The sequence below is a fragment of the Ictidomys tridecemlineatus genome, chromosome 3, assembly GCF_052094955.1.
Source record: "Ictidomys tridecemlineatus isolate mIctTri1 chromosome 3, mIctTri1.hap1, whole genome shotgun sequence".
Lineage (NCBI taxonomy): Eukaryota > Metazoa > Chordata > Mammalia > Rodentia > Sciuridae > Ictidomys > Ictidomys tridecemlineatus.
Genome location: NC_135479.1, coordinates 77,505,368 through 77,532,079, shown reverse-complemented (window position 1 = coordinate 77,532,079; position 26,712 = coordinate 77,505,368). Strand labels below are relative to the sequence as shown.

The 26,712-nt window shown below is 48.9% G+C and overlaps 1 protein-coding gene across 1 annotated transcript; it reads left to right on the top strand.

Annotated features, from left to right (window-relative positions):
* The first annotated feature begins 19,000 nt into the window (after positions 1–19,000).
* Dusp7 (dual specificity phosphatase 7) lies at positions 19,001–26,368 on the top strand. Its single transcript, XM_078043277.1, has 3 exons — positions 19,001–19,649; positions 21,083–21,517; positions 24,312–26,368. The coding sequence occupies exons 1-3, from the start codon at positions 19,130–19,132 to the stop codon at positions 24,617–24,619; spliced, it is 1,263 nt and encodes a 420-aa protein (XP_077899403.1). The 5' UTR covers positions 19,001–19,129; the 3' UTR covers positions 24,620–26,368.
* Positions 26,369–26,712: the final 344 nt, after the last annotated feature.

The following is a 26,712-nucleotide window of genomic DNA, read 5'->3' as shown; positions in this document are numbered from 1 at the left end:
TTGTTTTGTTTTGTTTTTGAGACAGAATCTCACCAGTTGTCCAAGCTGACCTCAAACTTGTGTTCCTCCTGCCTCAGTCTCCCTAGTCTCTGGGATTTCAGGCGTGTGTGCCACCAAGGCCAGATAGAACCGGAGCTCAGCAGGGAGCTGTTGTGGCCAAGGCTAGAGGCAGGAAGGCACTCAAACTAGGGGAGGACCCTGGTGATTCCAAGTCCTTTCCTACCCTGGTGTTTCCCTCTCATGAGAGGGCAGGCAGGTGGGTGGGCCTGTGTGGGCACTGAGGCAGAAGCTGGAGGGCAGGGCCTTCCCACGCAATGGGATTTGCACAGACAGGCCCAGGGTGTTGGGAGTGTCTGGGCTACCACCCCACTACGACATCAGCCTAGGGACGGGGCAGCTACCAGCTTGGGGTTCAGAAGAACTTCCCTATCTCTGCTCCCCTCCATGTTGGGACCAGCCTCTGCCCAGAGCCCACTCTGTCCACACTCCCAGCACAGTTGCTCCTAGGCCCCCCCCGGCCCTCTGCTCCAGGAGGCCTTCCCATGGGGTCCTTGCTACCCTGATCCCTCTCCCCTTCTGGGCACAAGGAGAGGGCAGCTGAGTTAGCCCGTCCCACAGCACATTTGCTCCTGCCTCATAACAGTCTTGCCTTGAATCTGTACCTCCATTAAAAAAAAAAAAAAAATTGTAGTTGTAGATGGACAAAATGGCTTTATTTTATTTGTTTTTTTGTTTTTAGGTGGTGCTGAGAATTGAACCAAGTGCCTCATACATGCTAGGCAATCACTCTACCACTGAGCTATAGCCCTAGCCCCTGTACCTCCATTTTTATACAGAAAAAAAAAAATGTGGCTTGGAGAGGTTAGTAGTGGAGTTAGGATTGGAGCCAGGTGTTTTGGCCAGACTCCCCAGTGTCCACCAACCCCATCTCCCCTGCCTTGTCCAAACACACATGGCACATTCCCTCCTTGGTCATCTAAGAGCCATCTAAGACTATCTTGCTCTGCTCAACACAAGACCTTATCTGAACAAGTGGACCAGGCCAAGGCCACTCCTGCCACCTGTAGTGCATGGGGGTATTCAGGCTCAGTGCCTAGCCCCGTAGGCTAGAGGCCCTTTCCTTTGACAGTTCCATTGTACAGCATGCCTGGCTATCCCCTGGGAGTTAGAGTAGGTGGAAGGTGTTATCCCACTTGACAGAGAGATTGAAGTCCAAGGGCTGGACTGTCACCAGGGACCATCCAAGTCTATAGCAAGCAGCAGAGCTGGGTCTTCCCCAGCTCCATGGGGACTTCCTGTAACCCTGGGAGCTCCTTGTCTGGGTAGAGCCTGGGGCCTGGGGAATCCAGCCACTCCTCACCCCGAGTTCTTGGGCTGGGCCTGGTGGTTCCAAAGTGGCTGATGCTTTCAGGCCTCTGAAATAGCCAAAGGCCTTTCAACAGCCCTGCCCCTGACTGGCCCTGGGCTGAGGCAGAAGCTCATCCTGTCTGGGGAATAGGGGTTAGAGCAGTGCTGCCTTCTGATGGGACACTGTGTGAGCCATGGTGAGGATCAAGGGGGGACCGGGGACCCCTAGGAGAGGTGACCCCTTGTCCACCCTGTCCCCATGGCAGAGGGCCCCACTAGGAGCCCTCACAGAGAGTTCCTACCCCGTCTCTAGTCTTTGTAAGAGGGAAGTCTTGAAAGTCTCGGGGCATGTGCCCCTGTGGTGGGAATAAAGCTGAGTAGAGCCAGCCAGAAAAGGGAGTCCCCAGACTCCTTCCTGGTGCTGCCCACATCCACCTCCAGGCAGGCAGACAGACAGCTAAGCCCATGTTGGATGGCACCAGGTGTGAAAACCAAGAGAGGGCTGGGCTCCTAGGCAACCCTAGGCCTGGGCCTGGCCAGCTGGTTCCCAGGCCATTTCCCTAGTCTCATCATGGTCACTGTCATCGTCACCATCAATGGCTTATAGGAGTGATTCCTGAAAAACAGGGCTGCGTAGGCTGGCAGGGAGGGGACCAGACAGGCCCAGGCGGGGCAGATGCTAATGAGGCAATTAGGCCTAGCAGCTACAGAGAGACCTACCCACCAGAGGCAGCCCAGCCCAAGCTCCTGGCACATCCGCCTGCCAGGTGTCCTGGGAATTCCTGGCCTGCTCCACCCTCCCAGCCTCAAAGGTTGGACTGGCTTCATGCCTCCAAAAACCAGAGGCAGGTTTGGCAAAGATAGAACCAGGGCACCATGAATGACTCCATGACTACTCCTTATCTTTGCTTGGACTGAGAGTGCCTGCCTGGGATGCCCTCCTGCCCCTCAGCCCTGTCAAACCATCCGGGTTCCAAGTCCTTCCTGGAAGTGGTGGCTTTAGAAGGATCAGAAGCTTGAGGCAGGAGGCCAAGTCGCCAAGTGGGCAGGCAACTAAGGATCCCTGCTTCCCCCAAACCTTGGCTTCCATCCATCAGAGCCCCAGGTGGGCTCACAGGGTGCTACCCATGTCCTGGAGCATCATGTGAGAGGAGATGAGCCCATAGCTAAGATGCTGGGATTCTAGTGAAGGGGATGCAAGAAGCAAGGGCAGGAAACCCAACCCACCTGGGCTTACCTGAGTCCTTCCCCGCAGCTCTCCTTTGTCAGCCTCTGAGGCCCCAGGAAATCTGAAACAGCCTGCCTGGTTCATCTGGGGTTTTGAGTGGACTCTCTTGGCTTTCTAGGGATGAACTCAGTGTCAGCAGATGTGCATCCGGCTGAGTCAGAGCCCCCTACCAAGCCCAGCTCTTCTTCCAGGCTTCAGCAATTGGATTAAAACCATGGCTTGGGACCCAGGGCCGGGTTAGCTACATGTAGCAGGGAGGGAGAGACAGGGACTTGAGGTACCATCTGAGATCAGGGATGAGGCCCCACGTGGCAAGAACGGGGGCCCATTCCTTCCTAGCAAGGAGATTTCTGGTTCCAGGACTCTCACTGAGTGACTCTGGGCAGGTCAGGCAGGATATGCTGAGGCCTAAGTAGGGCATGGAAGTGAGAGGTTTCTGGAATCATCCCATGACCGGGGAAATCCAAACATATTTTTAAGTCACTGATGATGAGGCAGAGGAATCTCAAAAAAAAGTGGGGTTCTTATCCTGGCCCAGGCCATTCCCAGGTACCCACTCTGGCCCCAGGAAATAAGTGGCTCTGGCATGGAGGATAAAAAAGCAATCAAAGGAAACAGCAGTCAGAGGAAAGTTCTAGCAGAGGGACCAATGAGTGAGGACCTCTGAGGGCAAAGAACCTGCAAAAGAAGCAAGATGGATATTGTCAGAGCCTGGGCTGGGGGTATGAGGGAGAGTGGAGAGTAGATGAGACTATAGGACCCCGGAGGAAAGGAGGAAAGGGGAGGAGAGGATCAGGGTAGGTCACCAAGAGATATGCTGACCATGGATGGAGTAGAGCCTGCATGCTACACTAGAGACAGTGGCAGGCTTTGGAGCAAGAGAAGACCAGGATAAAAGAAACACCCAGGCACAAAGTTTGGATGCAAGATCAGAGGGAACATGATTTGAGACAATCAGGTGTGCACCTGCCCAATAAGCCCATGGGGGCCCGGGTGTGGGAAGTCCTAGCTGGGAGCCCCAGGCAGGCCTCCACCCTCCCTCCAACAGCCCTTCCCACTTGCCTGTGTTTCTGTGTTTCCTTCCCATCACCTGGGCCACCGTGACTCACCCCAGGCCCCCCGTGGGCAAGTGAGTAACTGGCTGGGCCTCAAGCCAGGCCCTTCGGCAAGACACTTCCCTTCCTGGGCCTCAGCTTTCCCATCTGCAGAACGGTCAGACAAGCCCTGCTCTGTTCAGCCCACGGCGGGAATTGGGTAGATGCATGGCTAAGTATGTTAAAGCAGAGCCCATATTGGAGTAAGGAAAACAGGTTTGGCTCTTCTGCAGGCCATCTTGACACCATTTCCAAGTCACCTCTATGCAGAGCTTAGAATGCTCACTTGTCCAGGCTGACCAGCCCAGCAGCTCTTATCACTTTTAGGGATGCCTAGAAGAACATGGAGTGGCAGGCTAGGTGAGGCCACAGGAGAGGCCTGGCCAGGGCTCTGGTTGACCTTGGAGAGTTCAGATTCCAATGATGAAAGGGAACGTCACTAGGTAAAGTCACAGAGGTGAGGCCCAAGGCCCTATCCCAGACCCCAGTGAGCTGAACTGCCCTTAAATGGGTAGAGACCAGCCAGGGGATGGCTCAGAAAGAAAAAGTGCTGTACTTGACTGATAATGTCTGCCAGGGTCAAAGCATAGAAGTGAAGGGTAATGGAAAAATAATATTCCTACAAGATAGATCCCCACAAAAAAACATAGGGACAATGTGACTTGGGAGGAGGAAGGGGAAATTAGCCAAATATTAAACCTCTCCCAGTACATCCCTTCCCAGTAACAGTGGGCCCTAGGGAAAAAGCACACTTTCATCTCTTCCTGGGTTCATCCCCAGCATCTCTACCAAAAGCGAATATTCACCTCTTCCCCACCCCAATGGATCCTGAAGGGAGAAGGCAAATACTGAAATTCTGGGCCCTGGACTTTTACCCTTTCCCATTGTAGATGAGTACCGGAAGAAGAAAAGCAAATAGTGAAGCTCTAGGTAAGAGTGGGTCCCAGAGGAAGGAAGACAAGCAGTGAACGCAGAGTTGTGAGCTTTCCCAGTGACAATGAGTTCCAAACTTTTACAACTGCCTTGCTGAGTTATAAAATTTTAACCTGCACAACCAGGTCCCTGACTGTCCAAATGGCACATCTGCAGTCTCCAATGATTAATTCACCCTCATTGTAAACTATAAAACTCAGATTCCTTCTATAACCTGGGGGCCATTTCCATACCCAGAAAATCAGCTCCCATGCTTACTGGCTTGACTTTGCTGCAGAATGAAGGAAAGTTTGCTGATGGCAGTTTGCTTCCTGTCTCTTGCCTCCATCATTTGTGAGTTTACATTTTGGTTCCCTGACTAGGATCAGGAGCAAGATGAAATAATTAAACCTTCCCCATCACCCTTCCCCTTCCCCTGCAGTTAAGTTAAATGACCAATGGGGACCCAGGAAGTGACCATTGAAATGTCGGCACCCCCAAGGATCTCTGAGGTCGGGGGAACTCCTAACCACGGCTCATACAGCTACAGCTGAATCCCCAGACTGACTGCTCCCCTCACCTCCCTCCCCACCCTACAGAAAGTGACCCTCCATACCCTCAGACTCCACTTTGGCTGAACAGCTGTCAGTATGCAATCCATAACCTACCCTAGCCCGTAACCCACTCCAACCCTGGGGTAGGTTTTTGTGGCTTTATGCTATGTGGACAAAGCAAGAATTTGTGTTGAATCCTTCATTGGTGCTGAAGGCATCCTCTTTCTGACCCCCTTCCCACATCCTTGCCATCCACCCCCCAATCCCTCCCTTCCCCTACGCCCTACAAATCTCTAGATTGGAGACTTCTTTGCCATTTTGTTCCTGCATCCAACACCAGCCTTTAAGTTCTCCAGAGAGGTAGGACTCTGTCGGTCCATCCATCTGTTTGGTCTCTAGCAGATAGGTACCCTGCCCTGAGACCCTGCCTTTTGGACCCCCAGGACCCCAGATGCCATTTCATTCTACCATTGAAATTGGGGTGAAGACGTTTCCCCATTTTCTGGTGGGAATGTCCAGCTCGGTATCAGAAAGAATCCAAGGGACACTTTGGTTTCCATCCAGCACCTCATCATACCTCTGCACATGGGAATCAATCAGTCAGTTCCACAGGACTCCCCTTTGGGTTGTCTCATTAGTCATTTCAAGACCCTTTACTCCCAAAGTGACCTCAAAATCAAATGCCTCTTTAGGCTCAGCACTCAAATTTGGCCACAGTACAAATTAGATTTTAAGGGCACAAACCAGCACCCATGGCCCAAGTATGTTACTCTTGATAAAGAAATTCTCTGGGCTTTAGTTCTCAGCCATCTATAGCCCTAAAAAAGCCACTACTGCTAATGGTCTCATCAGACCCTCTAATATACCTGCTGGGTCCTGTTTCTGATGTGGACAGACTGGACACTGGGCAAAACTTATCATAACCCAAGACCCCCCACCAATCCCTATCCCAACTATGGACAACGGAAGGTGAACTGTTCCTAGGGAAAAACCCCCTCCTAGAAAGGTGGAGTGTCTGCAGGCTCACTGCCCAATGGGCCACACCTCTGAAGGTCTTTAAACCTCCACACCAGTACCTGGAGAGGATGCCCCTCGGTGCAGCCAGCTTCTTAAATCCCCTAATACATCCAAGGAGTCCCAAGTTACAGGGGTGGTGAATGGCCAAGCAGCTGGCAAATATTCCCCTTTATATATACCCCTAGATTTTAAGGGTTCAACTAGATCATAAATGTCCTCCCTTAACTTAAAATAATTATCAAAAAGTTAATTAGTATCCTCCATTCTGAGTTAGATCCCTTAGTTATTTCAAGCCCATACCCTCAACTTACCTTTGGAGCAAAAATATAACCTGTTTATCACTGAGAGAGAAAAATAACCCTAACCAGCCCAACATCAGTGACGTGTTTCATTAAGGGGCATGACATGGCAGCCTCATTCCTCAAAAGTAAAGGAAGATAATGTTTCATAATTTTCTGCATCCAAACCTGGCCTGATTACCAATTGTATGTGTGTGTGTGTGTGTGGAGGGTGGGGGGGGGGGGACATGGGTTTAAAAGCCCTAGGCAGCAATTTCCCTAGCCAGGCAGTGTGGAAACTTGCATTGGAATGCAAATAACAGGCTCAGGAGAAGACGGAGACTAAAGAAAAAAAAGTGTCCTTTACTTGTACCTGGCTGCAACACAGAAGAAGAATGATTTCAGGGCGATCTCTCTCTCTCTCTCTCTCATGCTACTTTACTAAAATAATTAACAACTATATCGGCCTGGGGATGTGGCTCAAGTCGTAGCGTGCTCGCCTGGCATGCATGCGTGCAGCCTAGGTTCAATCCTCGGTACCACATACAAAGATGTTGTTTTTCTGCCAAAAACTAAAAAATAAATAAATATTAAAATAAATAAATAAATATTTTTTAAAAATTAACAACTATATCATTTTTTTCTCCTAGAACTCTTTTTTTTTAATCTATATTTTTTGAGCTCATTATTTTGATCTGGTGCTCCTAGGTTAATGTGTTTTTCTGATCAAATATCTTACCTAACTATAAAGGGTTTTGTTTTGTTCTGTTTTGCACTGTCTGCAAGTGTTTGCGTGTTGAAATTGTCATATAGATGAATGAGCGCTCATGAATTAAAAATTTTTAAAAAAGGATCCAAGTACCTTTAATTCATGTGGTTTGAAAGATTCAGTTTACATTGGGTACCCAGATGACAAAGTAAATCTATAAATCCATTATTTCTAGGATTTTTCTTCAACAAGGAAGAGGTGCATGCTGTTCAATACACTTTTCTGATACCTTAAGTCTTAGAATTAATAAGTAAATTGAGATATATGAGATTAATCTTCATAAACGTGTTTGTTAAAAGCATCTGATTAATTTGTAAAGTTAAAAATGCTAACTATTAAGGACCTAGTGGCTCAGAGGTAGATGGTTGGGCACTGGGTTCGATCCTCAGCACCACATAAAAATAAAGAAAGAAAGATATTGTGTCCACCTATAACTAAAAAACAAGTATAAAAAAATGCTAACTGTTATATTATAACATCAAGTACTCTTAGCTTCTTGAATTCCATAGGGTGATATACTTGAACATGTTTATGTTTTAATAAATTGGTAAACAGACATAATTCTATGTGCAAGGGGTCCAAAAATTTCAACTGTGTTTTAATTAGAGTGCTATAAATACATAAAGTATTTATTCTTATTAAAATGGAATAATTTGTCTAAATTCAGAAATTTCATAAGGGTTGTTTCAGATTATGAACAAAAAGAGGGGGTCAAGAGATAGGAAAGAGAAATTAGAAAGTATTAGGTATGGAAATATATTTAGTAGAAGGTAAAATAAAATGTTTTTGGGGGCTGGGTGCTGTAGCTCAGTGGTTGAGCACTTGTCTTGCATGTGTGAGGCACTGGGTTCCATCCTCAGCACCATATAAAAATAAATAAAGATGTTGTGTTCATCACTAAAAATAAATAATATTTAAGGCTGTGGTTGTAGCTCAGTGTAGAGCAGTTGCCTTCAATTCTCAGCACCACATTTAAATAAATGAATAAAATAAAGGTCCATCAATAAATTTTTAAAAATTTGAAAAAATAATAATATTTTTAAAAATGGTATTCAAAAAAAGAAAATGTTTCTGGGTAAGAAAGTCTTTGTGTGACGAAATAAACAACATGAAGGTCTAAGTAAGTGATAAGAAAGTCTATAGAAATAAAGGGCACATTTCAACAAGTTTGTTTGTAACTCAATTGGTTGTATGTATATGGAATAATCAGTTAAAGCTATTTAATTTTTTTCCTTAAAGTCAAATACTAATGTACTGATATAAACCCCAAGTTTAATTTATGTTGTAAACTGACAAGAATTTCTTAAAACATTAATTTACTCTTAACATGGTGTTTATTAAATTTTATTCTTTAAAGTGACTTGTCTTGGAGGAATTGGGATCTGTGCAACACTGGTTGGTTACACAGCAACAAACGTTATTTTCGAGTCCTACGCTACATTACAAAGTCTAAACTTTCCTTTAAAAGCTAAACTTGGTTAATATAAAACACCAGTATAGCATACTAAATGTGTACACATCTTCCAGGTATACAAGTCTTTAAAGCAGGAAATTTAAAAGAACATTTTTATCACACTGATGTTCTCCAAACTAAAGTTGTCTGTAATGATAATTTTAAACTTACAAGGTAGCAAATTTACTTATATCAGTCAATGTTCTGTAACTGGACCTGAACCTTAAGTTATCCTTTATACTGGGATAAAAATGTAAATGTATTTCTAATAGATAATGAGAACCTAATTTGTTTAAAGGTTAATATTTGAAACATGAAAGCATTTTACCACTTTTCCACACAAAAGGAAAGTTAAAAGCTCTCTCAGCCTTTCTTTGATTCATGTTTTAAATATAATGTTATGTTGTGTTAGCTAAAGTTCATATAGACTCAGGAAACAATATATACAAACTTTGTAAAATGACATTTAAGAGGGGCTGGGGTTGGAGCTCAGTGGTAGAGCGCTTGCCTAGCATGTATAAGGCACTGGGTTCGATTCTCAGCACCTCATATAAATAAACAAAATAAAGGTCCACTGACAACTGAAAAAAGAAAGACATTTAGGAAAGAGGCAAAGATCAACTTCAGAAGTAGAACACTTTACCTAAGATTTGTGAAGAGCCCCATCTTACCTGAGATAAGGCTCTGTCTCCCACCTCACTGCATATTAGAATGACTTCAAAATAGGCTAGATCACAGCTACTTAAAGTTGTATTCAAGGGACTGAGGCTGTGGCTCAGCAGTAGAGTGCTTGTGTGAGGCACTGGGTTTGATCCTCAGCACCATATAAAAATAAAATAAAGCTTATTGTGTCCACCTACAAATAAAACAAATATATATTTTTTAAAAAGTTGTATTCAAAAAACTGATTTTTCTTGTAAAGATTACTGTGATCTCAAACAGAGCATATAATGTATAACTCAGCCAAAATTCAAGACAGCTATTACACAAGCAGAATATGTTTTTACTCTTGCTAATTTCATTTTGTATTTTCTTTGTAAACTCTATAACTTTGCCTGTTAATGTTTTACAGAGGTACTAATGCAAGAACACACAACCTGGGTGAATTTGAGCCATCACCAATAGGACAGATAGGATATAAGCTCACTTCCAGTACTAATTGAATAAGTGGGATAAATAAGTGACTGTAAGATTATAGACATTAGAGTCAAAGCCTAGTACTCTTACTTTAAGACTGGTGAGACTGGCTTGCTGGTTAAGATCAAGGCTTAAAGGTTAAGTTTAAAACAAAAGGGCCAAGAAAAGCAATATTTGGCTCTTGCCCTCTGAGTTAGCCTAAACCCAGGGAATGAGAGCACTTCTCTGAGGAACTTTGCAATTCTGGGTCACATGATCTCAGGATCAGGGAGATTAATGAGACCACCAAAGAACAGAAAGCCTATCAGTGCACCTGCTGCAAAGAGGAGAATCATTGGAAAAGGGAGACATTCCTGATGCTTCCAAGGGAAACCACCTCATCAATGAGACCCTATCTAGCAGAAGATACTAAAAGAGCTAAGAATCTGCTCTCAAGTTCCCTAAGAATGACCCCTGTGGGAACTCAGCTGACTCTTTTCTTCTTCTTTTTTTTTTTTTTTATACTGGGAATTGAATTCAGGGGCAATCAACCACTGAGCCATATCTACAGCCATATTTTGTATTTTATTTAGAGAGGAGGTTCTCACTGAGTTGCTTAGTGGCTCGCCGTTGCTGAGGCTGACTTTGAACTTGCAATCCTTCTACCTCAGCCTCCAGAGCTGCTGGGATCACAGGCATGTGCCACTGTGCCCAGCCTCAACTGACTTTTAACAGCCGATAGGAACAAGGTCAATTTGACCAGCTTGGTCGTGAACAACTAGCAAAAAGTTATAACCAGGGGCTGGGGATGTGGCTCAAGCGGTAGCGCACTCGCCTGGCATGCGTGCGGCCCCGGGTTCGATCCTCAGCACCACATACCAACAAAGATGTTGTGTCCACCGAAAACTAAAAAATAAATATTAAAATTCTCTCTCTCTCTCTCTCTATTTCATCTCTCTCTCTCTTAAAAAAAAAAAAAATACGAATCCTCCAGAGTTTTTCTCCCTTTCTACAACAGGGCTCCTGCTTTGGCAGCCTTTCTCAAAAAAAAAAAAAAGAAAGAAAAAGTTATAACCAAAATACAGCACACCTGGGCATTTAAAAAGAAAAAAAAAACAATAGTTCTTTTAATGAAACTTAAGACCTACACTTGTGTCAGTGCCACAGCCCTGATGCCCCCTGAATTCTGAGGCTATTTTTCCTTTTCGAGACTCATAATTACTCCTGCCTACCAAAATGAAGCTGGCCTCTGAACATTAATCTTCCTTTCTCATCAAACTGACATTTTATCTTACAACCAAAGTCTACTCATTTTAACAGCACACACAGACATAGAAGAGTCCCCAAATTATTCCTTTACTCATAGGACTAAAAACATCCACTGGAATTAACATAGGAGCAAGGGGGATTAGGAACCTCTATTCACTATAAAAATAGTCACTACAGGTTATTGCAGATGTCCAACAGGTCACCAATTTAGTACTGACTTCACAAAACCAATTGGACTCCCTGGCATCTGCCATCCTGCAAAACCAATCAGGGAAGAATGCTGTTTCTATGTAAACCTATTGGGAGTGGTAAGAGACAAGGTTAAATGGCTCCAGGACCACCTGGAACATGGAAAATAAGTCCATCTCCATGACTCAGGAACCCTTTCAAATCTGGAACAGTGATTTTTCAATATAATAAGTTTAAAAATGTTACCCAGGGGCTGGGGATATGGCTCAAGCAGTAGCGTGCTCGCCTGGCATTCGTGTGGCCTGGGTTCCATCCTCAGCACCACATACAAACAAAGATGTTGTGTCTGCCGAAAACTAAATAAATAAATATTTTTAAAAAATGTTACCCATCTTAATATTTCCTTTTATAAGAAATTCTATCTCACAGCACCTGTATTAACCCATTCAAGTACAATATAATGCCTCTCAAAACATGTTAAATGTGAGAACATCTGCAACAATGTGTCAATCAGACTCTATAGCAAAGTTCAGGACAAACTGTAATGATTCCCAAAAGGTCAATAGTCACCTGGCTCCCTGTAAAAGTAATGAATGTTTTATCTGATGGCTATTAACTGGCATTGTTCTTGCCTAGGATAATTACCTCTGCATCTATTGAAGTGGTGGCATTGCACCAGCAGGCAAAACAAATCATTTTCTTCAACAATTTCAAAAATTTTACTAGACCTGTCAAACTCAAGTACATATTGATAAGGTACTTGATCCTTTTCATAATGCCTCTTTGGATGTATTAAAATTACAATCTCAGGGATGGGCCTGGTGGCACATGCCTGTAATCCCAGCAGCTCGGGAGGCTGAGGCAGGAGGATTGTGAGTTCAAAGCCAGCCTCAGCAATGGCAAGGTACTAAGCAACTCAGTGAGACCCTGTCTACAAATAAAATACAAAATAGGGCTGGAGATGTGGCTCCATGGTCAAGGGCCCCTCAGTTCAATCCCTGATACCCACCCCAACCCCCGCCCGCCAAATTACAATCTCAGGTTCTAGCCATGGTCAATACAAAAACACCTTCTTTTAAGAATAAAGAACTTTGAGAGTTTCTTTTATTTTTATTTTTTAAAAATATTTTTAATTGTAGATGAACACAATACCTTTATTTATTTATCTTTATGTGGTGCTGAGGATTGAACCCAGTGCCTCACCGGTGCTCGGTAAATGCTCTACCACTGAGCCACAACCCCAGCCCCTGAAGGCATTTTTTTTTCTCCTAATCCTTTTAAATACTTCTCTGCACATATAGGTGGATTACTAGCTATAACTATACTGTTAATTTTATCTCTGTTCTTGTTCTGCATAATCTGTCAACCAGGATGGAGACAATTAAAACATCAGGGACTATGGTTTTAAAGTTAATCATGCTTGCTATGCTTCAGAGGATGTGGACTCCTGAAATCATGGAGAGTGTAACCTAAATTTGAATAGAGCCTTGATTAAGGAAAATAGGATCCCAACTATTTTTCCTGCTATGTACTTTAGGTGTATGATTCCTGGTGTTTTAGAAGAACGTGTCTTGTTTTAGCACTGGAAAACTGTTTTCCTAGCACTAGCAAATTAATTAATCCTGACCTTTCTTATAATAACCTTCCTTCTCCCTATTCTTAATTTTGTACAGAAGGAGTTTCTCCCAGAACACACTTCTTTGGCATTCACAGCCTGATTTTCTGAAACCACAAAAGAAGGACTTTGTCTATGATGACCTCAGGGCTCCTCCCCCCCACACCCCTCCCCACTAGGGTCTCTATGCTCTATTCCAGAGCTTTAAAAAGAAGGGTCCCCCCACTTTGCCTCTTCTCAGCTTGAAACAGCCAGATCAGACCAACACCCTAATTCATTCTTCCCTTTCAGAGTCTGGAATGAAGGGTTATGGAAAATAATATTCCTACAACACAGCTCCCCAGGAGGGGCAGTGTGACTTTGGAGGAGGTAGAGAAATTAGCCAAATATTAAACCTCTCCCAGAAATTAGCCAAATATTAAACCTCTCCCAGAAATTAGCCAAATATTAAACATCTCCCAGTACATCCTTTTCCGGTAGCAGTGGGCCCCGAGGGAAAAAGCAAACTTTCATCCCTTCCCAGGTTCATCCCCAGCATCTCCACCAAGAGCAAACATTCACCCCTTCCCCACCCCAATGGATCCTAAAGGGAGCAAAGTGAAACACTGGGCCCTGAACCTTTACCCTTTCCCATTGCAGATGAGTCCTGGATGGAAAAAAAGCAAATAGTGAAGCTCTAGGTAACAGTGGGTCCCAGAGATAAACAGTGAACACCGAGTTGTAAGCTTTCCCGGTGACAATGAGTTTCAAACTTTTTACAATTGCCTTGCTGAGTAAAAATTTTAACCTGCACAACCAGGTCCCTGACTGTCCAAATGACACACCCGCAAATTAATTCACCCTCATTGTAAACTATAAAACTCAGACTCTTCCTGTAACTTGGGAACTCTTCTCCATACCTGGAAAATGAGTCCTCCTGTGCCTGATGGATTGACTTCACTGCAAAATAAAGAAAAGCTTGCTGATTGAAGTTTGCTTCCTGTCTCTTGCCTCCATCATTTATGTGCCATGAGCTTACAAGAAGAGTGGTAGATGTCCATCCTCTATTTTCTGACCTTGTGGGCTGGGTATGTGGTTAGTGAAAGTACACTCTCAAGTGAGTGTTCATGGGGACTCCACATGGAGATGTTAGCCAGGGGGCTGATCTGTCACTGCTGAATTGTGGGTGGGGAGCTGAGAGAACGAGGAACTATATTGATCTGATTCCATATGAACCCTCACCTGACTGTCCTGTACACTTTCCGACACAGGGCAGGCATTCAGAAAATGTTTGAGAATGAATGGGAAGAGAGGCTAGCTTGAGGCTTTTCTCTCTTCTCCCTCTCCATTGCCTTCTCCAAGCAGCCTTAGAGACTCTCCACCCATCTCCTAAGCCATTGCTTCCATCTTTCCAGGTCTTGGGTTCTGATTGCCCTGAGCATGACCCTCTCTCCCATCAGGGATATTTGCTCCCTAGGGCCCTGCATTCTCACCTCCTCTATCCCACATACCTGGGCAGCTGTGGCTTCCCAGCCCCAGAGGGTCCCAGCTTCCCTAAGCTATACTGCAGGTAGCCAGAGCCTGGCAGCTCCCTGCTGGCAGGAAGGCACAAGTAGAATCCTGTCCCATTCAAAGCTTGAAACCACAGAGATCCTGGTTAGCCAGTAGGGGAGAGTGAGCCCAGTTGACTGGATTGCTGGGAGAGAGAAGTGTGGATCCCACCAGCCTGATAACAACCCTGATGGGGAACCTGTCTTCAGGCACCTTCCAACACCGTAGGTCAAGAAGATAAGGGTTGCCCAATAAGTTGGGGTGACATCCCCTGAGGACAAGCCAGAGTCACATTAACAGAAGGCTCATGTTATCCTCAAGAAAACATTCACTCCTTCCCCAGACATAGTTTTGTGTCTATGTGCATATGACATAGCAAATGTACATACAGAGTTGTGTGTTTCTATACATGTGCATAGGTCTGTATCTGTGTGTTCTGCACATACACTTATGAGCATAGTGGATATACAGGTGCCTTGTGTTGTATGTTCTTTTGTGTGTCGAGCCAGGAGTACCATACAGGGAGGAGAGTTGCCAATTCTTTCACAGTCCACTTCTGTCCCTGGCTTAGATATTAGCTGTCTAGACCAGCCTGACTGAAGAAGAAGCTATCCCAGAGTTCAAGGACAAGGAGAGTCTCAGTGGATCTCCCACCACAGCCTGGGGGAGCTTCATTGGACATTGATGACTCAGTCTCAGTAAGAGGCATCATGGATTGTAATTCCTGACCCCTGTGCCCAGCCCCTCTTCATTGCTCATAGGGATTTAGACACCATTAGAAAGCTGTTCCAATAGCAAGCAAGAGTTCACCCTAAATTTAGACTAGTCTCCTTAGGACCAAGAGGGCAAAAAACTGGCTCTTTCCCCACTTCCACCATATGGCACCTGAATCACAGTGGCCCATTTCTAAGAAAATCAGGGGCCACAGAGGGAAAAGGAAAGTCTGTTCCCAAGATGCTGATATTGTTCTTGGTTACACATCTTCTGGGTCACTGAGAAATGTGGATGTTTGGGGTGGAGGCAGACATGGCATATCAGTTCACATCTGCTCTTGAGGACCCTTAGTTCCTCTCAGAGTTACAGCAAAGAACCAGAAAATAGCCCTCCACCTTAGCCCAGTCTTGCCCTGCCAGGAAGACCCTTCTCTGGGTTGAATGTGTCCTGACAGGGAAGGTAGCTCCAAAGGAGTCTGGGAGCCTGGCACTTGAAATAGGGAGGGAGGAAGAGGAACAGCTTTGAGGGAGTGCAGACATACCACTGGGCATCCAAAGTGAGGAAGACTGGTGGAGGATGCTAAATAGTGGCTATGATGGAGTGTGGAACAGGGATGGGGATACAGGGATCCTAAGGCTTTGGGCCTCTCCTCCAATCTGGCACCTCACATGGCCAGGCTAGTTCTCCTGCCATTCCTTTGTTTCCACTGTCATTCTCTCCCCACGTATCCTCCCTTTGCATTCATCCAAACCCTGTCTCTCTTTACATCCCTGCTGAGCACATCCCACCCACCCCCTGACTCTGCAGCTTTTCCAAATCCCATATCCTTACGGACCTCTCCTGTGGTTGTATGTCCTCCTGGAGGACTCTAGAGGAGAAGAGAGAGAAGAGAGGCATCACAAGCCAATGGAAGGAGTTGCACGGCCTCCTTTCCTCTTCTGTAGGGTGGAGGGCTGGAGACTGTTGGGACACAGAGGAGATGCCCATTGCAATTCAGTCCTCATTAATCAGAGCAATGACCAATTCCTCACCAGGCACTCAGAAGTAAGCATGCCTCAGCTTGAGGAACATGCAGTCCAGCTTTGCTTGAGAATAACATGAGCCTTCTGTTAATGTGACTCTGGTGTGCCCTCAGGGGATGACACTCTAACTAATTGGGCAACGGATATCTTCTTTTTTTTTTTAATGAATGACTTTTAAAAAAATACATCATTTTTATTGTTGTCATTTATTTTTTATGTAGTGATGGGGACTGAATTCAGGGCCTCATGCATGCTTGCAAGTGCTTTACCACTGAGCTATCTCCCCAGCCTCAACTGATATCTTCTTTTTTAAAAAATATTTATTATTATTATTTTTTTTTTTTTAGTTTTTGGTGGACACAACATCTTTGTTTGTATGTGGTGCTGAGGATGGAACCTGGGCCGCACGCATGTCAGGCCAGCGTGCTACCGCTTGAGCCACATCCCCAGCCCAACTGTGTGTCAACAGAGCATGGTCCCATCTGGGAAGGGGACACCAAGCCCAATCTCTCCCCTAAAGAAGGATGTTGCCATCATCCTGCATAGATCTGGGGGAGTACCCAGACCAGCATATAACACCCATAATGGAGCACAGGGGCAAACAACCAGGGTGTGGTGCTGCCACACTGAGAGGAGAGAATCACTGTGGTTGCTCCCATCTCAGGCATGCCTAGAGCTCAGTAGCCCCTCAGGACTGCTGTGAGTGAGTCACTCCTCAGTAGCTCACCCTCCCCTGGGTGACTGCTTGAGTCTCTTTTTATTTTTTATTTTTGGGTGATATTGGGCCACACTAGTTCTCCTGCCATTCCTTTGCTTCCACTGTCACTCTCTCCCCACTGAGCTGTCTACCACTGAACCTTTTTTTCAATTTTTGAGACAGTGTCTCTCTAAATTGTCGAGACTGGCCTCAAACTTTTGATCCTCCTGTCTCAGTCTCCCAATCACTGGGTTACAGGTGTGTGCCACCAGGCCTGGTTTCAGGCATCTTTTTGAGTGCTGCCTCTAGGCCTAGAGAGCCCCCACTTTCAGCGGGGAAGCCTCAGAGGAGGTCCTCCCAGGGAGATGGATCAGCCGACTGGCTGAGCATTGTCCAGAGTAGCACTACATTTTGCAACTACATTGCAAAAACTGAGACCATGAGATGAGAACCATCCTCAGGTAGCATAACACACTATCAAGTGGCAGGACAGAATCTGGGTCTTGGTCTTTCAAGTCTGGGACCCAGAGTTGCAGGCTCTACTCAGCAACCCCAAGACAACCCTGGCCAGAGGGTTTATTCTCCTTTATCTCTGGGCATCCAGTTCCACTGATAAGACTATCTCTTGCTGCACTGCAGTGGCCTTTCTGAGAGTGCTAACGTGCGAGAGACCCCACTCCTTTGGGACAAAGCCCTGCCAATGGAACCCTGTAAACTATTTCTCTCTTTTAAGACTGGAGGGTTAGGGGTGGAGTGGGGCATGGGGAGGGACGGCTGTTGGAACTGGATGCCCAGAGATAAAGGAGAATAAACTTTATAAATAAAATACTTTTTGTACCTTCTAGTCAGAGGTCAGCTGAAATCCTTTGCTTTCCAGAGGACCTCACTCACTTAAGCAAATATCAAACATTATCGCCCCTTGACCCTACAACCTTCCCCAGTTGGGGGTAGGGGCAAGGTGGCTCAGAGCTGACCAGCCTCGACAGAGTGCAGGGGTTACGCCCCAAAGAGGTGCCTAGCAGGGAAAGGGGCCCGCAGTCCGCTTCTTCCAAGGGAAGACCATCCTAATTCCAGAAGAGACAGCTCAGCAGGTCCTGCGCACGCGCGCCGCCGGAGTGGAGCCGCTTTGTTCCAGCGCTACCTGCGGATCCATTCACCTCCTCTGCCCCTCCCTCCAGCGAGCCGAGACACCACGCTGCAGAGACCCCGCCCACTTCCCGCGCTGGGTGGAACACGCAGTGGGGCCCCACCTCCCTACCCCCTCCTTTGATCGTGATTGGCTGCCTTCGCAGCGCGTGCCCGCCTACCTCGAAAGTTGATTGGTGCACTGAAAGTCCTGTAGGAGAAGGAAAGCAGATTATAAAGAGCGCTCCCCTCCCTCTAGTTCTGCTGGTAAAGTCACGTGGCGCTTCACTCTTCGCTTGTCACTACCCCACTTGTAAAGGCTTTTTAAAGGGCTCGCGCTCCATTCCCGGGCTAGTCCTTTGCAGAATTTCTCCACCCCAGCGTGCGGAGGGTGGCAGCGGCCCTGATCCGTCCTACTCCGCCAGTCACCTAGGTGCCGACTCCCCAGCGGGTCTGCTGGGGGTGAGGTCCTGCAAGCCTGTGACTTTCAAGGAGGATAAGGAGCTCTCCTAAAACGTTGACCCCCTAGCACGATGCCTGGCACATAGTAGGCATTCAATTTCCATTTGTTGAACGAATTCGATGAAATAATGAATGAATTAAGGATAACGGGCGAGAGAAGGGAAGGTTGGCGTAGTGTGACTGCAATCCCCTCCCAGGTACCCATTCTCAGGAAAACTGCTTCTTTAAGTGAGGTGCCAGGCGTAGGATATCCCTAGGACAGCTTCTCCCGTAGGGTACTAAAAAGTTGGGAGCGCTGCCAGAAGAGACCAAAGGGGGCGTATTGGCTGGCCCCCCCAGGCGTGCCGTAGACGGTTTCGGGCTAAACGAGACAGCGGAGGCGGAGATAGGACTTGGCTACGGGTCTCTGGACACACCAGCGGCTAGTGAGCTCGCGTACTGTGGGGAGGGGCAGCAGAGGCGCGGCGCCTTTAAGCCCGGGCACCGGCCTCGCGGCCCCGCCTTCCGGAGGACGCCAAGGCGCGCGGCCGCCGGAGTCGCTGTTTAATTGGGGCTGTCAGGCCGCGGCGCGCGCGGAGGGCCGGGCGGGCGGGCGGGACTGAGGCCGGGAGGCCGGGGCGGCGGGCACGCAGCTCGGCGGGAGGCGGGCGCCCGGAGACGCGGCTGGGGCCCGCGCGGCCGGGGCGCCGTCCCAAGGCAACGCTGCCCGGCCCCGGCCCCGGGCTGCCCGCGCTCCCTATGAAAAACCAGCTCCGCGGCCCCCCGGCGCGGGTGCACATGTCGACTTCGGGGGCGGCGGCGGCGGCTGGGGGCACCCGGGCGGGGTCGGAGCCGGGTGCGGGGTCTGGGTCCAGCGCAGGCACCGCGACGGGCGCGGCAACGGGAGCGGGGGCCATGCCCTGCAAGAGCGCCGAGTGGCTGCAGGAGGAGCTGGAGGCGCGCGGCGGCGCGTCCCTTCTGTTGCTGGATTGCCGACCCCACGAGCTCTTCGAGTCGTCGCACATTGAGACGGCCATCAACCTGGCCATCCCGGGCCTCATGCTGCGCCGCCTGCGCAAGGGCAACCTGCCCATTCGCTCCATCATCCCCAACCACGCCGACAAGGAGCGCTTTGCCACGCGTTGCAAGGCGGCCACTGTGCTGCTCTACGACGAGGCCACGGCCGAGTGGCAACCTGAGCCCGGTGCTCCTGCCTCCGTGCTCGGACTGCTCCTGCAGAAACTACGCGACGACGGCTGCCAGGCCTACTACCTCCAAGGTGAGGGCAACACCTAAAACCCTAGACGGGATTGGGGTTCCTCCGCGGCTCCCTAATGCCCCTGCTGCAGGCTATTTCCTCTCCACGCTCTTGGCCAGGCCGGGCGCCACGTCGCCCCTGCCCCGCATCCGCTCTCCGTCCCCCACGTTGTGGGCTTAGGCAGGGGAGGGCGGATCTGTGTCCCCTTTTCTCGGCACGATTTGTGTAGGTAGAGAACAACCGCCCCCCCATTTGTTTATTTATTTAATTTTTTTCTTTTGACGGGGCTACCATAGTGCCCCGGCTCCAGCTGAGCGCCCGAAAGGAGGGAGAGGCCACCTCCTGGAACCCGAAAAGCGTCAGGGCCTTAGTCCAGCGTGGAATTCATGTCCCTGGAAGGCCAGGGTCAGTAAGGGCACCTTTCATAACACCATCCAACTTCTTGAACATAGGGACTGTTTATGTTGGGGTCTCTGGGATCCCGTCATGGCCCCTATCACCCAGGGATTGCTGCCTTTTGGATGCACTTGGACAGAAGGTTGGCAATGCCCATTTTCATGGCCCGGGTCTCCTGGGGCCCCCAAGTCCCCAGCCTGCTGCCTTAGAGCTTTTGGAATAGAGGAGGCAGCGGCTGGGGGGCGAGTGGCTGCAGCCTGTGTTTCCAATTAACATTCCAAAATGGCCTCTTGCTGGCAGCCGGGCGGGCGGGAGGGGAGGGGAGGCCTGCGGCACCCTCGGGCGCAGGGCCCATGCCTAGCTGAAAGGCGCTTCCCATCTTTCCCATCAGTGTGTATCCCCAGTGACCCTCCTGCTCTTCAGGTCCAGGGCTAGACAACCTTGTGTTCTGAGGGAGGGTCCAGAGAAGTGTGTCTGGGCTCCCTTTCACCAATCTACCTCTGGGGGGGTGGGAGTATAAAAACTTCGGGGGGACTCGGGACCAACCTATACCTTCACACTACCGTCCCCTAATGTGGTTATGGAGGTGGACAACCAGAGACTGTCATGAGGCCCAGGTCCTCTCTATCTCTAACTGACCTAAATGTGGCTCTGGACCCTGTGGACTCATCTATAGGAGGGGTTTGCTGTGTGCTGGTCTGAGGGGGGATTGTGTACTTTTCTTTGCCTCTTACTGAGTACTAATGAGTACTAGGTATGCATGAGAACTGCAGGAGAGGATTGAGCTGGTGCCTGTCCTCAAGTGCCCTAAAGCTGGTGGTATGGCTGAAGTGTTATGGGTAAGGGTTCAGAGCTCTGGCCTCAGTTTCCTCATCTGTGAAGTGGTCATAGTTTAAATGGAAAGAATACATGAGAGGATGTACATTGTATGTTTGACATGACCCATGTTGCCCTTTGGTGGTATAATGCATGGGGAGTGCTGGCCATCATTGGTCTTATGTGGCCCTTTTGGACTCTCACCAGCCTCTCACCCAAGCCCTGTCTCACCTCTGTCACAGGTGGTTTCAACAAGTTCCAGACAGAGTACTCGGAGCATTGTGAGACCAATGTGGACAGCTCGTCCTCGCCCAGCGGTTCGCCGCCCACCTCGGTGCTGGGCCTGGGGGGCCTGCGCATTAGCTCTGACTGCTCCGATGGCGAGTCAGACCGAGAGCTGCCCAGCAGTGCCACTGAATCGGATGGCAGCCCTGTGCCATCCAGCCAGCCAGCCTTCCCTGTTCAGATCCTGCCCTACCTCTACCTCGGCTGCGCCAAGGACTCCACCAACTTGGATGTGCTCGGCAAATACGGCATCAAATATATCCTCAATGTCACGCCCAACCTACCCAACGCCTTCGAGCATGGTGGCGAGTTTACCTATAAGCAGATCCCCATCTCTGACCACTGGAGCCAGAACCTCTCCCAGTTCTTCCCTGAGGCCATCAGCTTCATTGGTAAGTGTTGCTGTGCTCTGGCCAGAGTGGGTGGGCGCATCAAGGTATGTGTGAGACTCTGGGTGTCGCCCCTGCCCAACTGGGTACCTCTGGGCCTGTCAAGACCTGTGTGTGCCTTGCATGTGCCAACGTGTACCTGTGGGTGTACCCATGCCTGCTGTGACTCACCGAGTCCCTCAGGCCCCTCTACCTGTCAGGGCCTGAGCAGTCCCCTGAGTCCTGGGCTCCCCCCAGCTCTTAACATGTCACCGTCTCTCTGCTGTCAATCTTATATTTTCTGGCTTTGCTGTTGTTTCTTACTTAGCAAGCCAAAACATTACAGCTTGCAGACTCCCACGAGGCCCAGTTGCTCTGCATCACGCCTTGGCACACGTGTCTTTCCAGGATGGGGCTGTCACTGTGCTTCTTTGGGCTTTACTGTGCACCTAAGAGGACTGAAAGCTAACCCTGGGGCCAGAGACTTATACCAAACAGGCAGTTAATGAGAATGTGGTGCCCCAGAGTGTCTCTGTGGGACCCCAGCTGCTCTTAGCAGCCTGTGGGGTTTGCTTGGCATATAGGGAGTGTGCAGAGAAGGTGGAGAAGCCTGAAAGAGGACTACATCCCCAGCCTCAGCTACCTCGGGCTTCCCCACTGCTTCCTCCTTGGTCAGCTTGAGGTTATTGGACTGCAAGTCATCTCCCCAGGCCTGGGGGCTCACCCAGGTTATGGGGAGGGACTCAGGCTTAAGATAAAAGCAGACCCTCTACTGTCTGAACCTGGTGACCTAGTGTTTCTGTCCAGCCTCCTGTGGTAGAATGGAGTTGGCCTGGGCAGTCTTTTCCCAATGGCGGCTGTGTCCAGAGGAGGGCGTTTGGTGTCAGCCTGGCTGGGCTAGCTTTAATAACAGGAAGTGGGAGGCTTCCCCGCCTCATCCGCTTACTGGGAACCAAAACTAGGTGCCTGCCTGGGAGGAAGGAAGGAAGCTGAGGCCTGGGGGAGGGGCCCCGACTGGGGCTGCCTGGAGCTTCCAGCCCTGCCCCAGGGGACATGCCAGGAGGACTATAGGTGCTGTCTCAGCAGTTGACCTCCCCATTCCCCCCCCCAGGAGGAAGAACAGAGAGGGGAACCCCAGATTTCTCGGGGCTGAGCCTACTTTGGGTGCTTTTATCCTTGAAGGTTCCCCCATATCTATTAGGGGTGAGGGGACCCATCAGGATGCAGAGGTAGAAGAGAATCTTTTTCCCTGTTTGACAAAGTGAAGGAATTGAGATCCAAATATCCCATAGGACTCACTGGGACAGGATTAAGCCAGATACTTGAAAGGACTCAAAATAAAGTCAGCAGAAAAACTTTCAGAGTGACCCTGGGAGTGTGTCCTCTCTGGAACCCTTTTTCCACTACCTCTTTCTCTCACTCCAGATCTCAAGGTCAGACCACACTTCTCCATACAGAGCTGCAACATCTGTCTCCTCTCCTGCTAGTCCTGTCCCTAGTGTCGTAGCCAAGGGACCATCCTGTTAGTCCCTGAGTCTGGACTAAGCACCTACATATGCTTAGTCCTGAGTCCCCTTTGTTGAGTAGAAATGGGGGAGGGAGGCCAGAGGCAATAAAGAACTTGGAGCCAGGTGAGGTGGCTGTAATCCCAGTGACTTGGGAGACTGAGGTATGAGGATCCAAGTTCAAAGCCAGCCTCAGCAGTGTAGCAAGGCTCTGTCTCCAAAACTGAAAGGCTGGGCATGTGGCTCATTGGTAAAGCAGCACCTCTGGGTTTAATTCTTGATACCAAAAAAAAAAAAGGGGGGGGGGACCTGTGTGTCATTTTATAGGAGAGCATTGTTTGAGTGCTGACTGTGTGCCTGGCTCCCAGTGGGTTTGGAGTCAACTGGAAACCTCGAGGAGCCTAGCGCTGCTGCTTGTTAGTCCACATCCCTGGCACAGCTATGGCACTGAGAGTGGAGAGGAGAGATCACAGGGCTAAATTGTTCAGGAGCTCAACCATCATTTACTGTGCACCTACTGTGTGTCTGGCAAAGGAGTCTGTGTAGCAGTGGGGGAAATTGGGAGGATGAAGAAAGAAGGGAAGACTGGCCGAATCCAGTTGGCTATGGGGAGAAATCACTGGAAGGGCCCCCACTTAAGCCAATCCCACCTGAGAAACCCCAGATGTGGCTTTTATCTTAGTCCCTGGCTCTTCAGAAGCTGAAGCTAGGGCCTTCGGGATGAGGTGGGCAGAGCCCAGAGCCCAGGGTAGGGCCAGGCAACCCACTTCCTCCCTCAGGCCCACTTTGCAGGAGGCACTGGGAGTAAGAGAATAAGCACAGCCCCCACCCCCAGGTCATGGTCTGGTAGCAGAAGGTGCTGAGTTAGGAGAAGCCTCTGGTGGCCTTGGGCTTGTCACTTTGTCTCATATCTGTTTCCACATTGTTAAAATGGGCTTATTGGCCATGATGCAGATTATTTGAGAGGAAACGGAAGACATCCTCTAGCCAGTTGTGACATGACAGTTGCTTATGTTTGCTGAACCCTGTTTGGCCTGGGTCCTTATGAGAGTACTGAGAATAAAAGGGCTCAGGTGAGGCTGAGGCTCGGGAATGTGCAGGGGCTTATAGCTAAAACAAGGCAGAACCCTTTGCACACCCCAAGTTGCTAGCCCACCACACTGGGCTTAGCTGGGTCCCTCAAGAGTCAGGTTGTACCAACAAGCCACCTGGCTGCCCTCTGTACCCAGCCCCAACTGCTGTGGCCCCTCTGCCCACCTGTTTGGGGAGGCTCTTTGAGACACACAGCCTTGACCCATGCCCCTGTGTTTCAGATGAGGCCCGCTCCAAGAAGTGTGGTGTCCTAGTGCACTGCTTAGCAGGCATCAGCCGTTCGGTGACAGTCACCGTAGCCTACCTAATGCAGAAGATGAACCTGTCACTAAACGATGCCTATGATTTCGTCAAGAGGAAAAAGTCCAACATCTCGCCTAACTTCAACTTCATGGGGCAGCTGCTGGACTTTGAGCGGACGCTGGGGCTAAGCAGCCCATGCGACAACCACGCGCCCAGTGAGCAGCTGTACTTCTCCACACCCACCAACCACAACCTGTTTCCACTCAACACCCTCGAGTCCACGTGAGACCAGGTGCAAGGATGGGCATGGTGCCGGGGCTCCCCCAGCCCTCCACAGGGCCCGATGGGGCCCAAGCTTGTTGTCCCTGGCCCAAGGAACCCACGGATGTCTCCTGTGCCCAGAAACCGAGGCTGAGTGGTGGCCAGCTCTCTGCCATTTGTGGGGACAGGGCCTCCCTCTGCAGGACTTGCTAAAGAGGCCTCAGCTGTCAGACACATGGCTTTGGGGGCCCCTGGACCCTCATGTCTATCCCAGGACACTCCTTTCTGCTGGTGGCCTGACCATTCTGGCTGTTTTTAAAGACACATCCATGGACCTGAGTTTACTTTTTACTTTTAGCAGGTAAATCCAAGCTCCACGGAGCACAGAGTATTCAAGCTCTTCTTGATTTTTTCTTTTTTTAACGAAAAGTGTTATTTTCAGGCTACATGCAGCAGTGGATTGTATAAACCAGTATTTCATCCTTTCTTGATCTTGTGAGAGAGAGAAGTGTTTTCAGTTTTGTTTTTCTTCCTATTTCAAAGAGCAATTATTGGTGTGTGTTTTTGTTTTTAATGGAAAAGACAAACCCCGTGTTGATCTTGACCAAATGCGTTTTGCACATGTATGGAGCTCGTTTCTCCAGCAGACACTTCTTAAAGGGGTGGCTTGCTGCTTTCCAGGCATCAGGACCCCCAGTTGTGCCATCTCCCACCCATGGCTCAGCCCAGCTTGGTATTGTGTCTGCCTGTGTACACTGCCTCAAGTTGTGCTTGGTGGGCTGGACCTGGGTCTTTGCATTGTCTGCCCTCCCATCCACCCCAAGGTGGTCCTGCACACCTCCTTGCGCTATCCTGCTGGAGGTGGGACTGCCAACTAGTAGCATTAACCCTTTGGTCTCAGCCCCTAGCAGGGCCAGGCCATGGGCCCTTCTATATACTTACCCAAGACTTCTATCTAGTTCTTTCTGTAACTGGGAGTGGAGACCCAGTAGCCGGGGAAAAGAAAGTTTAGGTGGTGGAGCCCAGCCCTGCCTCCCAAGTTCTTTTCTTCATCCTGGCTGTTGCTTTGGTCCAGCTGCAACTCCCAATTCCCTTCTCTCTGGAAGACTGCCTTGCTCACCTCCTGCCCATGCCTTCTACTACCAAGAAACATGTACCCATTTCAACCGTAGGGCAGGGGCAGGTGGGGCAAGGATGGACGAGTAGAAGGGGTGTGAGGCTCCCTCCCCATACCACCCCGGCCCTATAACTACAGGACAAAGCCACGGATTCCGTTACCCTCCTCCAGTTTTGTTCCTCAGTTCTAATCAGGTGTCAGGACTGCATGCGGGCTTGGGAGGGGTAAGCAGTTGGGCCAGGGTCCCTGATGGAGCCAGCACTCAGCATGTGAGCGAGGCCACGGAAACTCTGCCCCCACCGCATCTTACCTCACAGGGGTGGTTTTCAGGGATTCTTTAGGGCAGTGGATTCAAATCTTGCCACAGTCGAGAAATTGACAAAAAGCTTCCAAGCTGTATATGGTTCTCTTTCTCTCTCTCTCTCTCTCTCGTTTTTTATTTTTAAAAAGAAAACCCCAGAAAGATGTATCAGATTTGTGTAAATGAGGGTATTCCAGAGGGTGGCCAGTTTTGCTTTATGATCTTATGAAGGAAAATTTGTGACCCTACATATATATATATACACACACACACATACATATATATATATATATATATCCCGAACCAGCAACGGGACTTTGTTTATATTGCAAATAAATATTATTTTTTCTTTAAAATGAGTTGTGGTGTTTGGTAAGAGCTTGGGGCCCCAGGAAGGTGAAACGGGAGTGTTCTTCACTGCCACCCCAGTGCTTGCTACTGTGAGGCTAGTCCTGCCCATGGTATGCTGGGCACTTGCTTAGACCAGCCAGAGGTATCCCCCAGATGGCAGGGAGCAGGCAGGGCTTCTGTCTGGATGAAGCCTCAGTCTCCATCTCTAAAATGGGGCAAAGCACAATGAGACTCCAAGTGCTTTTTGTATTTGCCCCGATGCTCGTGATCTTTATCTGGTCAGGGTCTGGGTTTGCAGGGAGGAATGAGCTGAGCTCTAGCTCCCACGGGCATGGGGTAGGTAGAGAGA